This window comes from Sphaerodactylus townsendi, linkage group LG06, assembly GCF_021028975.2.
Source record: "Sphaerodactylus townsendi isolate TG3544 linkage group LG06, MPM_Stown_v2.3, whole genome shotgun sequence".
NCBI classification, from domain to species: Eukaryota; Metazoa; Chordata; class Lepidosauria; order Squamata; family Sphaerodactylidae; genus Sphaerodactylus; species Sphaerodactylus townsendi.
The window spans coordinates 90512379-90527748 of record NC_059430.1 but is presented as its reverse complement, the minus strand read 5'-3'; the positions used below and the strand labels follow the sequence as shown (position 1 = coordinate 90527748).

Sequence of the window (15370 nt, the reverse complement as noted above, 5' to 3'; positions counted from 1 at the left end):
AAGGCTGGATTCAAAAGAATCCAGACATTTGGCATAAAGGACACCCTGAAGCTGCTTTGTTCTGAATCAGGCCGCTGGTCCAGACGTTCTGCTACTAAGCCACAGCCCCTCCGGAGCCCTAGGACCCACTCAATATGTTTACAACTCAATTATTCCACGGTCTAACACAAACGGAAGCATATACGATTGCATGTCAAATTACTGGCCTTCTGCCTAGCTATGCAACAGCATAAAGTCCCACCCAAACTGGGACTTCTGCTCAGCAAACTCCTTTGTACAAAGTGTGCTCTATAATGCTTCCTCTGTCCAGATTCTCCACAACACGGTATTTTCTTTCCACACCACAGGGGAGACGTCTCATTTGCATAATATTGCAAAGACTGATATGGCAAAATGACTGCTTTTTACCAAGTTGCAATGGATTTGGAATGAAGGGAGATCAGCACGGACAAAAAAAAATGCTGGCTTCTATGAGTCTCTGGGACAACCCTGGTTTTCTTTTCTTGTGGAAAAATAGAACAGAGAAGCCATGTCTCAGGTGTGGAGGACCAGCAAAAGTAAGCAAGGCAGGTCTCTCGCATTTCTCCAACTATGTTTTGGCTGTTCATCACCTTAAGGACACTGAACTGAGAGGAAATGTAACATAAAATGGTTTAAATAAATAAAGTACTTAGAAAAGAAAAATATTGTCTAGAGCTATTTCTATTTTTTAAAAAGATAGTTTGTAATGCTCCCTCCATAGGTTTTGCTTTGAGGTAGCTAAGCTCAGTACTTTATTACAAAGCATCAGTACATTTTTTTAAAAAAAATGACAACTTGAGAATAAGCAAGCTAAAATTATGATGGTACATGAACCAAAACTGACATTGCATGAATAGAAGAGAACTTCCACTTGTACAAGGAAAACAGGATTTCTGCTTGTTCCCTCTTGCCTTCGGCAATTCTCTCCTCTCCATACCATATCTGCCTTGTTCCCAAGACCCTGACCTCTAGAGAGTAGTCTTTTGGGAAACAACAAGACTACAGTAAAAATGTGGAACAGGAAAAGCCACACCTCACAGAATAAATACGTTTGCCTACAACAGTACATACATGCAATTTTTGAACTGTATTTTCAAAGGCACTGAAAACTGGCCAGGAACAGAGCTGTTTTACAAATTTTGCTGTAAAAATTAAAACATGTCACAAAGAAGAGACTGACCACTGAAACCAGAAGGCCAATTGACTGCATCACACACACCTTTAAGTAACGCTCAATGTTACTCATCAAAATGTCGATTTCTTCCTTCGACCACATTCCCTGCTTCCATTTATGGCCTTTAAAAGCAGAGAAGAAACTGTCATAGATCAACCAAGGCAAGAAATATCAAGGGCTTAATTTGGGGCAATTCAATGAACTGCACAGTGCAAGTTCCCCTGTTTTTTTCCAACAAGGTAAAGGATGATAGATTTAGATTTGAATTAATGACCCATGACTAGTGATGTTAGCTACACAACACTTTGAATCTACTACAATATGTAGGAATATAAGGACCTTTTTCTGGGTATAAGTGACTCTGAGAAACACGGAACATATTTCTGAGCAGACCTGATCAGGATTGCTTCCCATAAAACCCACACACTGAAATTATCCTTTTAGCACTGATGGATAATGCTCTTTAATGAAAAAGTCCCTCCTTATTCCCAAATAATAAAGTGCACACTTTGAGAAGCATATATGCCAACTTACCTTTGTTTGTGAGAGAATCCTTATCCTCTTTGGTTGTAAACCAAGCCTGACTAACTGCTGATACTTCTTCATTGCTTAGAGAAGAGATTTCGTCCAGTTGTTCATTCTGGAGAATCTGGGAAAGGGAAATGAAAGTGGAAGTCTGCAATTTGACGCTAGCAAGAAGAATTTAACAAGCTTTTCTGTAGATCAATACCATGCCATCACCCTTGCATGAACCCAGCATGGTTTGGTTTATATGGCAAAATGTGAGAAGGGCAGTGTGGTGTTGTGCATTGTCAATACTGTGTGTGCACTTTATTCTATGTTTTAATGTGGAACATTAAGTGTACATAGCTGTGAATTAAAGTTATAGCCCCATCTATAAGCAGAGCACCTGTGCTCCCAAAGAGGCTTCCCAGCATAGCGGGGAAGACAAAAAGCCTCCACTCCACCGAGAAGCCTCAATGGGCCGCACCCGACTTATGTCAGTCAAAAGGCTGGCTTGAGTGCAGATCGCGTCTCACTGGAATAACACTGACAAAGATCAGGAGGGAGCCAATGAATGTTGACTCCTGTCCCTTCTTTGCTGGTGGTGAGGCTGAAATGCTGGCATGGCGTTCAGAACTGCATTCCTTCCTGGCGGGGGTGGCAGCAGGATCCGTATGCCAGCAGGATCACCCCTACCCTGGGATGAGTATTTGGCTTCTCACCCAATTTTGGATGGGTCTTAGTGAAGACCAGTGTGTGTGTGTGGAGGATGGAACCTGAGTGAACAGAGAAATGTGTGTTCTGTGTGGAAGTTATCAGCCTACGTGGAAAATTAGGAAATTACGCTTTGAGCACATTATGAACCTAAGTGGCAAGTGAAGAAAATAAGACTGTGTGGCTAGATCTACTTAAGGAACCATTACGCTTATTAACGATAAAGAAACCTTTACGTTGTTTTACTTATAAATACATTCTATTTATGTTCAAGGAAAAGCTCTTTCAGAGTGAAGGATCCTCTTTTATTTCAGAGCCACTCCCATGCACTGACTGTTCTGTCAGACAACCATAAACTTAAGTAATCCTGTTCTTTGGGTTTAACTAAGAATTCTAAAGCCATAGCCTTTGGTGGCAATGAAAATAAGGTAAGCAATGAGGCAGCATAACACGTCACCTCAGATTACTACAGACAGGTTACCCATAAAAGGGTCACATAGAGAAAGAGAAAAATGTTACAAGTGGCAAGATAGCTGAGGTGCTGCTTGAAATGTTAACTGATGAATGCCCATCTTGACAAGACTGTAGTTTACGTATTCTTTGTATTCTGAGCTGCTCCCTCTGCTAAAGTGAACAGACAGAGGTGCACTTGAAGAGCACCATGTACATGTTGCACCGCAGTGCTCTTACCAAAATCCACAAAATTTGTTTCCCACCTCAACAGCTAAAATTGTCCCATGAAAAATAAACATACATATAACAGGAAGACACAGAACCATCTGATTGTTTGAATAACAACAACAACAACATCCCCAAACATTACTATGGAAGGGTTGCAGGCTAATGAATTCATTCATGACGTCAATGTTCAAAACGCAGTTGAGCATGCACTCTATCACAAAGCAACTTGGGAATGATACTGTACCTGGATCTGAGTAACAGTTCCCTCATTAAGATCGTTATCAGCCACTTCAGTGGTAGCAGTCATAGTCACCTCGAAGCTCTGATCACTTTCGGAAACTTCAAAACATGCACAAGTGTAACATTAATGCATTTTTATCTTATGCGTTACACTTTAAAAAAAACCAACGTGAAGAGATTCTAAAATAATTCAAGTCATAAAATCATCCATTAGTTGTGCTAAAGCAAACATTAACAAATAAGTTTAAATCACATTAAGCCCATTCTCATAAAGGAGACGTGTACCTATTCCTACAGGCCTGGCTTTTGTACAGAATAGCTTGACAAAGTGAAGCAAAGTTTTTAGCACAGAGGACATAAAGGAAAACTGGCTGAGTTTCAGTTCAAAACAATAGCAACCTGCTATACAAGCCCATGTAGAATCCAAAGCAAAATCTATGTAATTGCTTTCATTAGAGCCAGCCAAAATGACACAAAACACTGTGTGAGCTTTCAAGCTCACTAGAATTCTTCATTAGGTCAGATGTTACAACATAAAATAATTTTGAAGAAGGAAACCTTTTAGACCAGTATTTGGTGCAAAATGAAAAGTGTGTAAACTGACACCAGTGCCAATTCAATATGATAAGCATGCTCAACATCTTGCATTAAAGGTTAGACTGGTCAAAAAGGTTTAAATGTTTAGACCGGTCAAAGGATCGTGAACAGAAAAAAACTGCTTTTCTCCCTCTCTTTAAATTGTGTTGAAACATCTGCCCTTCCAGTTATTGCGGAAGGCCAGGGTCCTATCCCAAAGGTTAAGAACATAAGAACATAAGAACAAGCCAGCTGGATCAGACCAAAGTCCATCTAGTCCAGCTCTCTGCTACTCGCAGTGGCCCACCAGGTGCCTTTGGGAGCTCACATGTAGGATGTGAACGCAATGGCCTTCTGCGGCTGTTGCTCCCGATCACCTGGTCTGTTAAGGCATTTGCAATCTCAGATCAAAGAGGATCAAGATTGGTAGCCATAAATCGACTTCTCCTCCATAAATCTGTCCAAGCCCCTTTTAAAGCTATAAAGGTTAGTGGCCATCACCACCTCCTGTGGCAGCATATTCCAAACACCAATCACACGTTGCGTGAAGAAGTTGACAGTTGAACAGTTGAGTTGAACAGTTCTCAGTATGTTTCCTTCTGAAACTGCACCTTGTGGGAATGGGTTCAAGAGTATATTTTCAAGCGCCCCTTTACACTTTCTCAGGCAGGAAAATAGCAAGCCAGGACTGTAGTAAGAGTATGGCCTAGAAGTCCGTTTTCCATGGGCAAGAAATGCCTCACAGGTCAAACATATGAAATTAAGATCATCCACAGCTGTTTGACAGACCTGTTCCCCTTCCCACCTCTTTTTGATCAGGTCAGAAATGTTTACAAGATGAACGCATATCATCAGAATGTGGCACTCTGGCTCCTCTCCAGCAAGCGAGTTTTTCTGCCACTGCATAGCTGAGATCAGCAGCATGGTGGATTTTTCATTCATGCTTTGCCTTTCCTAACACCCCATGCTCCTTTCTGGAAACTGCCCTGCCACTTCTTCCTTTTGTCAAGTCAAGGTGATGCTCTTATTCTTTTCCCAGAAACCCCTCTCTTACTTTCCTTAGGACTGGGCTCTTGGGGTGTGATAGGTCTCTTCCATTAGTAGTGACAGACTTACGTGGAACGGCAACAACAGAAATGCATGGAGTGGTATCGTCCATACTCTGGTCATCTTCAGATGATAAGCAGAGTCTTTTGTGTGGAGGTTCGATGCTGTCTTCAGAGTCTATTCCATTTGTCTCTATGCACAAAGAGAGAAAAATGCTGCATATGACACTCAGAAATGAACGCTTGTTCAGCCTTCTCTCCATTGCTTATATGCTTACTGTATATTAAACACATCCATTCAACCACTTCCCACAATAATGCAACCAAAAGCCCACTGGAAAACTTATTTACTGAACAATTACAATCTTGCTAACTTATTACTGTCAGAAGCAAAAGCTGCCAGGGGTTGGCGTGTAAGTCGCACTGTAACAAAACTTAGCTCATTATTACAGGCCCATTTAATTGTGAATAAAATATTGGCCTTTAATTACTGATCCTGAAAAATGTATTATTTGTGCACATTAAGCAAGGAGCAGATTTTTTTTGAACGAACAGTATTGATGTATATTTCTTCAATGTATAAAATACAACACTAAATACAGATGTTAACACCAGATAGAAAACAAACACCAGGTGAAAACCTTGCAGAATGGGCCATCTGATACAGCAAAAATCTGTTTTATTTAGGTAAAAAGGTTGTGAAGAGTTCAGAAACAATTTCGGCAGAATGCCTCGTTCAAGCAGCCTCTTTTCTGGTGTAGTGGATAAGAGTGGTGGACTCTAATCTAGAGAACTGGGCCTGATTCTCCACTCTTACACATGAAGTCTGCTGGGTGACCAGAACTCTCAGCCCCACCTACCTCACAAAGTATCTGTTGTGGGGAGGGGAAGGGGATTGTAAGCTGCTTTGAGTCTCCTTAAAATAAAGAAAAGTGGGGTATAAAAACCAACTCTTCATCTCTTCTTCAGACAGTCCTTCTTACATGGACCTGTCAATCCAAGAACCCAGGACATTCTTAAGACATGCTTAGCTCATTGGCCAAGCTGTTCAGTACCATGTTTATTTTGCACAAAAGGACATCCCCGACACTCTCCTACTGCTGTACCCCGCAGGGGAAGACCAGTAATGGACGGCAGGTTGGTTCATTGTTGCCCACTATGAAACTATAGAATTTCCTATATTTTTGCAGAACCAGACATTCCCTGAGACAATGTCAAATATATTGACCTAGAGCAAGAATACTATAACAAAGCCTGCATTGTTCAAAATATCCAACTCAGCCTTCATTTGACTCCAACTGTTAGTAAGCCATGATCTGAAATAATATGGAAAACAACATCTGTCTATACCATCCTGTGGGCAGTGAAGTATAAGATTCCCTTCAGTGTCTTGGGACAAAGTCACAGAATTGACGGTTTCTACTGTCACTGTATCAGACTCTTCTTCAGCTGTGCTCATACTCAGACCTAAACAAGAACAAACCACAGATCAGATTGTACTCTAGCGACTTGGGCAACATTTTTCAGTTGCTCACATCTTCAGTTACGGCAAGCAGACCACCCCTTTTCACAGATCAAATGCGGACCCCCCCCCCCCGCAGCCCCAAAATCCCCTGTTAATACATTCTATAAGAACACAGACAGTTCCTTCCTCATGCTGCCACAAGTCTCTGTTTTGTCTCACATTCCTTCCCCAACTCCATTGGGACAAAGAACCGGCTTCTTTTCTGTTTCTTTTAATGGGCCAGTGAACAAAATTTCTGGCCATCACTTCACCCAAGACAGGACAGCCAGTGGAGGAAGGAGGACTGTGCTAAATCTCATCACATTTAAAAACATCATTCTGGAGAAGGTACTTGGGACCTTGCTACCAGATCATTAATCATGGCCTCTTAGGGATTAACCTAAGCCCGTGGTGGCGAACCTATGGCACTCCAGATGTCCATGGTTCACAATTTCCAACAGCCCCTGCCAGCAGGACCAATTGATTAAGCACACAATGTCCTGCCATACCCTGTTTCCCCGAATATAAGACATCCCCGGAAAATAAGACGTAGTAGAGGTTTTGCTGAAGTGCGAAATATAAGGCATCTCCCAAAAGTAAGACGTAGCAAAGTTTTTGTTTGGAAGCATGCCTGACGAACAGAATACAGAAAAATAAGACATCCCCTGAAAATAAGACATAGCACATCTTTGGGAGCAAAAATTAATATAAGACACTGTCTTATATTCGGGGAAACACGGTAGTAAGCATTTTGTCAGAGAATGCCCCACCTGCCTGGCAACCATTGATGCCATTCTGAATTTTTAAAATACCCCTCCCCCTTTAAAAGATCATATTTTTTTCTGCAAACCAGGGATCTGTATTAACTAACTTGGTACACTCAATGAAGTCATTGGGAAATAGACTTAGGGCAGAAAAAGACAGAAGGCTTTAAAAGGGAGTTAGGTAGATTTAAGGAGGAAAGAATCATCGTCAGCTATTAGCTACAGTGAGTAAAGGGAAACCTCATATTCAAAGGTGTAAAGCTCTGAATATCAGTGCCAGAAGACAACGGCAAGGGAAGAGCTCGTCTTCCCTGCCCTGTTGAAGGCTCTCCTCGGTAATTGGTTGGCTACTGTTGAGAGACAGGATGCTGGGCTAGATGGACCTCTGATCTGATCCAGCAGAGCTTTCTTATGTTCTTAAAAATAAATCAGTTACTTAGATCTGAGAAACCTGATTAGTCCCTAGAATTACCAACAATAATTTTACTGCAGAATTTCAAATTGCAAGCAAAGTTACGCAACAACAGCGGATTTAACTATTAATCTGGAAATTACTTTTGTATTAAAAGACACCCCATAATTTATATGTACAATTTCAATATAGTTGAACCATCTAATATAAATGCTGTTCCTTTTGTATGTGTGTGTAAAGTGCCATCAAGTCACAGTTGACTTATGAAGACACAGAGGGGTGGTTGTTGTGAGTTTTCCAGGCTGTGTGGCCGTGGTCTGGCCATGGCCACACAGCCTGGAAAACCCACAATAACCAGTTGCATCCAGCCGTGAAAGCCTTCAAAAATACACAGAGGGGTGTTCAAGGCAAGGGACTAACACAGGTGGTTTGCCCTCCTTTGCATAGCAACCCTAGTACACTTGGGTGATCTCCCAATGAAATACTAGCCAGACTCAGGACTGAGAGAGTGTGACAGGCCCAAGGTCACCTGCAAGCTTCCGTGGGTTGAGTGGGAATTTGAACCTGGGTTTCCCAGGCCCTCGTCTGACAGTGAAAATAGTTGGTTTAAGTTTGAAATGCTTTTATTATTTGAGTTAAAGCATATGTCCGTATACTAAATGTAATAAAATTAATCAATTTTTGGAAATATAAATCCCACCTTTCTCTTCAAGGTGGCTCATGTGGTAACTCTTCTCCCAAATCAGCTAGGAAGCTGGTTGGAATAGTATCTAAATTGCCAAAGGGAAGAACTGTAGCTCAAGGGTGGAGAATCCTCTTTGAATACAGAAGGTGAGGGTCAGATAGCAGGTGATGTTGGAGACCTCTGCCTGAGTCCCTGATAAGCCACTTTCAGCCTGAGTAGACAATACAGTTCTTCATGGAGTGTGGGGGACTGTGTGTATTCTGTTTTCTGCTTTGTGTTGTGCATACAATAATGTGGGTTCTCTGGAAAAATGTGAATCAATCTTCCAGTGCTCTAAATAGAGCATGACATTCCAGGCTTGGCAAGCAAGGTTAATTTTAGCACATCCAAAGATCTGTACAGTATATGCCATGGACATTGTTGTCTATGTATCTATTTTAACCGAATTCTAACTTGCTTCCTCAGAAGTCACAGGCACACCTGTTTCACTGTCATTTTCCATAACATCATATGCATTATTTGTATGATCCACATCAGATTGGTGATTGTGACATCAAATCCGTCAGATGGCAACAGATGTGCATGCTGCAGCTTTGGTTCTGATTTGGCCTGAATCGCTAATCACATGAGTTGGCAATGTGAGCTTTTGATTAACATCTCTATATGTGTGGTTTTTTCCTCCCAAAAGTTACATATCAGTTTATTTTATTGGTTTTGTATGCCACCTTCTCCCTCAGTGACACATACAAAAGACTTTCTCAGGTGATTCCTAGGGACAGTCACCTGAAAAAAATATTCACAGTAATTTTGAAACTGCCCAGCTTGCCTAATGTTGTATTGGCAAGGGCCTCCATTCACTGTTATTAGTTTTATGAAACACTGAACCCTTAGAAATTGAAGCATTTTCATAGAATGGTAAAAGCATTCGATAACTTTCTGTCCCTCAACATGGATTTGCTTCAGTTATGTGTGCAAAGTGCCTTTTCTAGTGTTCCTAAGTGTATATGCCATGAGGGCAGATAAATACTGCTCTCTAATGGGCCCTCTATCATCTGAGAGGGCAGGGATTTATAAACTGCAGGAGGGGATGTCTGATTGGCTGCAGGGTTGGAATCCTGTGATCTGTGGTGGCTGCGTTTGCAGATATAACATTACCTCCAGATTAGACCACGCCAACTTGCTCTAGGCAGTTTGTCCAGAATGAAGCTGCATAGGTCCTTACAGGGAACTCTGTGGAGAACACATATTTAACCAGTGCTCCATCCATGCAGTGGCTCTAGTGTTAAGGTTCAGGTATTGACTTTTAAGACCCTAAATGGTCTGGGACCTTTGTATCTGCAGGACTGCCTCTCCCAATACACCCCAAAAAGAGTACTGCATTCTATAAGCAACATCTAACTGTTGGCTTCTGACTCAAAAACTGCCCTAACACTCAACCACAGCCAAAGCCTTTTTTGGCCCTGACCCCAGCCTGATGGAACACTCTTTCAAATGAGAGCTGGGCCCTGCAGAACTTGCTTCAGTTCTGCAGGGCCTGTAAGGTGAAGCTGTTCCACCAGGTCTATGATTGAGGTCGGCAATGGTGTGCAAGTTGACTGGCCTCCTTTTCTCCCCCTTCCCTCCTTTTTTCGGTTTATTGTTCTATACCAGGGGTAGGGAACCTGCGGCTCTCCAGATGTTCAGGAACTACAATTCCCATCAGCCCCTACCAGCATGGCCAATTGGCCATGCTGACAGAGGCTGATGGGAATTGTAGTTCCTAAACATCTGGAGAGCCGCAGGTTCCCTACCCCTGTTCTATACTCTTCTTCTTTCCTGCTTTTCCTCCTGATTGGGCTCATATGTAGAAGGTCCAGGACACAGAACTGGTTTCATATATAGTTAATTTTATTATTGCAATGTAACTGTTGTGACCTGAGCCAGTTTGACAGGAAAGGGCAGCCTAGAAATCAAATAAACAAATCAATAAGAATGGCTAAGTATCCCAACTAATTTCTATTCCTGACATGTCTTCAATACCACTCAGCTCTAAATCTTATGCCAATGTCATTGCATTAGGATATAGTCACACTGATGTGACATCATTACTTTAGCACAGATAATGTATCTTCAGTCATGATTACAAGGGCGTAGCCATGTTAGCCTATTGTAGCAAAACAAAAGTCCAGGGGCACCTTAAAGACTAACATTTATTTCTAGACAAGCTTTCATGAATCATGAGTGTGAATTACAAACTCCCATATAAAAATGGTGCTGGTCTTTAAGGCACAACAGGACAAATTAAGAAATATCTTGAAAACCTTGTTGCCATTCTGAACTTCCCTAGCTGGAACTTAGAATTCAATGGAAAACTCCCTCTTACATCAGTAACACTTGCCATAGGTAAGGTTATGCCCTTTGAACTAGGTTGGTATAACTTGCCACCAACAATGCCTTAGCAGAGCCTACCTGTCACCTATGATTGAAGGTCTGGAACAACAGGGGGTATGCAATGTATGAATCTTAACACCATCTTTGAATTATCATTATGAGGTTGACCTCAGAGCCCAAGGAACTTATTTTAATTGTTGTCATCCTCAACAGTGATACAATTCTATGTTGTATTCTGTTATGTTGCAAAGGTTTCTGAAGAACGCTCAGCTTGCATGGTAATTCTCTTTTCTCCTAGAACAGGGGTAGGGAACCTGCGGCTCTCCAGATGTTCAGGAACTACAATTCCCATCAGCCTATTATCATCAGCATGGCCAACTATGCATGTAAGTAGAAAACTGATAAGAATATAATTATTTTACATCTGGAGAGCGGCAATATCCCTAAATAGAATAGTAATAACTCTTGAACAGATACTACTATTACTGCTATATTAATTTGATAACCATGCCAATGTTGAAATATTTCTACTTATATAAAAACAAACACTGCACAAAGCTCCATCAAATATTTATTTAAAACCTAAATATGTTAATTTTATTAAGTTATTAAATTATTCTAATAAAATTATTTTAATTTAATGTTCATTTAATGGAACTCAAGCAAGAACACAGAAAGCTCCCATCTAAGAGGTCTTTCATCTAGGCACTGACCACTTCACTTTTAATCAAACTTTTTTTTAATATTGTTCTGTGCATGTGTGCAATTAAACTGTAAGATTTTTAAATTTGTTCATGGATTTTAATCCTCCAATGAACCACGTTGGGTGATTAGCAAGAGGCTGTACCTGATTTTCAGACAATGGAACGCTATAAATTCTCATAGATAACAGATGTTAAATAGCATAATGGATGACTGGCAAGCTAGTCCTTTGAGAGTGAAGTACTGTTTCAGGGACTTTGGGGAAGATGGCACTTTGACTGGTCTGAGCTCCTAGGAGCTCCCTAACTTTCCTGTAAGGGGCAATCGCTGGCTCAAGAGCTGACGGGATCCTGGAACCTTCAATTTCACAGGTAAACCCACTAGTTTTGAAAATATTCAGGATCAGTAAAAGTGAGCTTGTCACTTGGTTTTTCAGAAGCTGCCTCTCCATTTCTTCACACACACACCAGTGTGTTTTATTTGTTATATTCCTTACATTTGTTGATTTTCTTGTTTTGTAGTTTTCTTTTTTTCATTGTCATGACTTTTTGCAGAAAAATAAAAAAGTTAGCCCCCTTCCCCCCGTGAAGTACTGTTTGTTATAATTTGAGGAGTGAAGCTGGCTAGTTATTTTGAAAATAGTATGTATACACAATACACTGGAGATCACAGAGGAATTTAAAAAGTTGTTTTATTAAGAAAAGGTACTCCGGTAGTTTTATCCTGCCCTTTCTCCAAAGAGAACAGGGTAGGATACACAGTGCTCCCATTCCAACTTTGTTTACTGTAGATAAAAAAGCAAAGACCTTTGTGGCAAAGTAAAGGCTTAACAAATGAATTGTGGCATATGATTTTGTGAGCCACAACCAAGGTCTTCTGATGTATGAAGCAGTTCCCTAAGTGAGGTAGGAAGGAATATTCTGCTTTGTTGTCTGCTGCGACATAACCACTACTCTCTTTTGCTTAGCCTAATTTTTTGATCTCATTTTTGGGAAAAATTTCCTTTAGGCTCAGTGTACATATTTCGTAAGATGATCACATTACACTTTTGATTGCTGGCTCTGACCAATGAAAAAATTTACCATAACAAAATGTTAAGTTTCTACAGTCCCACAAGTCACTCTGTGGGTATTGTTGGTAGCATATTTTGCACATTCAACATGAAGCACCTGGTTGTTGGGCCAGTGATGTATTATGAAAAAGCAGCAAGGAAAACACAAATGAAGAAAGATGGAAAAAAAACCACTTTGTATCCATGAGGTTGCAATTAAAAGTACAATGCTATCACGTAATGGTAGAAGTAAAAGAACAAATTCTTTACCAATGTGACCACGAATAAAGCGGGTTTTTAACTCTGCCTCCTCAGTCAACAAAGCCAGTGATACTGTGGGCACTTCTTGATGTAACAGACACTTTATTTCAGAAAAAGTACACTTGCAGAACATAAGCATAAGGAAATATAAGTATGATTAAATAGCTGTTGTAGGGCAGAACAACATCACTTCACAGCTGCAAAGACTACTCACCTGAAAATCCATTTGGACACAATTTGCAATGTGGATACAGGCAACTGAACAAGGAAGGTGGGGATTCAGCTTGTAAGACCAGCTGTTTATTGGGGCTAAGATGTTTTTAAAAAGATTATTGGGCTTTTGTGAATACAGAATAGAAGAGGCAGCATCAACACAACATAATGTGCATTTGAGTATTTCATGGTTGCAAGAAGAGGCAAAGGAGAACAGCTGGCAGTAATACATTCCAGCCATTGTTCAGGAGAAATTTCAGAAGATAAGATGGAGATGCAGGGAAAGAGAAAGAAGAGAAAAGCAATGCTGCATCACATCACCAATGTTTAAACATGGGGTGGTGGTGGTTAGCATCATTGTCCCATTCACTGCCAGAATGAAACGTCATTAAGAGGCAACATAGGGTCAGCTGATCCGAGTTCCAATCCCCCCGTTTTTAAGAAAGCTTGCAAGGTGACCTTGGGCAGTTCACTCTCTCGCTCAGCCTAGCCTACTCCACAGGGTTGTCGCGAGGATACAACTGGAGAGATGCGAACAATGTACGGCAACCCTTGGAGAAAGCGAGGGGAAAACATTTCACGACATGCATAAAGGCACACGCAGTCGCTCGTCACCCTCTCCCGACACTGGCTGAACTATACTCGCCCCCCCGCCCCCCCCGCGGTTTTACATTTGCAACCGCGATTCCAGACAATGCCCCCTCCCCCGGTCATTCTTTCATTTCCCGCTCGCTCGCGGCCCAGGAGGAGTTAATAAAAGGGAGGGGGGAAAGACCCCCTCCCTCCCCATCGAGCGAGGCCCACCGCTCGGGCCTGCCGTGGCGCTCCACCAGACCGCCTAAGCGAAGACAAAATACGAGGAGAGCCCAGCTCCAGTCGCGTCGCCTCCCGGCCACCGCCGCGCAGGCCCGACATCGGCGAGGGGCCTCCATCCCTTTCTTTCTGCGCGGCGATGCCGGCCGCCTCGCCCTCCACCGCCGCCCAGCAGGCCCGACCGCCTCGCAGCCGCCCGTCGCGCGTAACACTTACTTCCTGTTTTGGGTCCGGGCACTTGAAGAAACCAGGATGGAGGCTCCGAAGTACCAGGATGGAAGCGCCCGCCCGAGCGGCCGCAGAGACGACGGGAGGGAGGCGAACCAGCGGAGGGGGCGGGGCCTCCTGGCAACCCCGCCCGCATTTGCCCTCGCCCGGAAAAAGACAGAGACCGCGCGCCAGTCTCGCGAGGTTTGCGTTGAGTTTTCGCTGCCGGTGAGGCAGCATCGGATTGAGCGCGCGGAGGGCTGACGCGCTTCGCTTCCCTGCGCTTTGCAGAGCGATGCGTCGCCTGGCGCGGGCTCTGGGCTAGCACCGGGGCTTCCCCCGAGGAAAGCTCGGAGCGACCTCGACGTCTGTGGCTGCAGCAGTTCTATGTCTTTTCCTGGACTCCCATCTCGCTACCGTTGCAGAGCTCGGCATTTCCACGAGATTCGACAACAGAGGGATTCCCATGTCACGGAATGGTTGTCTTTCCTCCTGGAAACGTCTTGTGGAAAGAAAGGAGAAGGGGGGGGGGGTGTCTTGAACAAGACTTTAGGATGCAGGAGAAATCCGGAGGATTCGCCTTACTTTTCTCATGGTCACCTGTTGCATCAACTCACGAAAATAAAAATCTTGCGTGTGATTCTTGGGTTAGTTGAATGTTTCGATAACAATCTATATGTTTTTTTATTTTATTCAATTTGGTATACTGCCCCATCCCCGAAGGGCTCTGGGCAGTGTACAACATCAACATAAAATACAATAACAAGAGGGCGAGTAAATAGCAACTAATAAATAATACCTAACATTAAGAACTCAGCTCCATAAACTCTAAAATTATTAATTTAATTTTAAACAGCGATTGCTACATAAAATTGGTGTCCCGCAAACCCTTACTTAAAAATCCTCCTAAAGAGGGAAGAGGGACCCTTACAGGAGAACAGAGGGGGAGGGCACAATTCAGTGACTGGTCTCTCCAAAGGCCAGATAGAACAACTCAGTCTTACTGAGATCCTGCAGGGCCTGGACAGCTGGAGGGAGAGTGTTCCACCAGGCCGGGGCCAGAGCCGTAAAGGCCCTGGCCCGGGTGGAGGCCAGTTGCATCATCAAGGGGCCAGGGACTTCCAGTAGATTGGCCTCTGCCAAACGCAGAGGCCGAGTAGGGACATATGGGGTAATGCGGTCCCGAAGGTCCCAGGCTGTGTAAGGTCTTGAAGGTCAACATCCACACCTTGAAGATGATTCAGAATTCAACTGGAAGCCAATGCAGGCAGAGCAACACAGGCTGAATGTGGTCTCGAAAGGCGCCACCTGTAGGCAGGCGAGCCGCCGCATGTTGGACCAAATTTAACTTCTGGATCAGATGCAAGGGAAGGCCCACGTAGAGCAAGTTACAATAGTCTAACCTGAAGGTGACCGTTGCATGGATCACAGT

General features: G+C 42.8%; 1 protein-coding gene across 1 annotated transcript in view; it reads right to left on the bottom strand.

Annotated features, from left to right (window-relative positions):
- The window catches only part of DMTF1 (cyclin D binding myb like transcription factor 1), a 31672-nt gene extending 17594 nt beyond the window's left edge, over window positions 1-14078 (bottom strand). The window contains exons 1-6 of the mRNA XM_048500109.1: window positions 13948-14078; window positions 6307-6423; window positions 5027-5149; window positions 3339-3433; window positions 1730-1844; window positions 1241-1317 (exon numbers count right to left, since the gene is read on the bottom strand). Of these exons, the coding sequence (XP_048356066.1) occupies window positions 1241-1317; window positions 1730-1844; window positions 3339-3433; window positions 5027-5149; window positions 6307-6415 (519 nt within the window). The 5' untranslated portion in view covers window positions 6416-6423; window positions 13948-14078. The remainder of the gene's footprint in view (window positions 1-1240; window positions 1318-1729; window positions 1845-3338; window positions 3434-5026; window positions 5150-6306; window positions 6424-13947) is intronic.
- Window positions 14079-15370: the final 1292 nt, after the last annotated feature.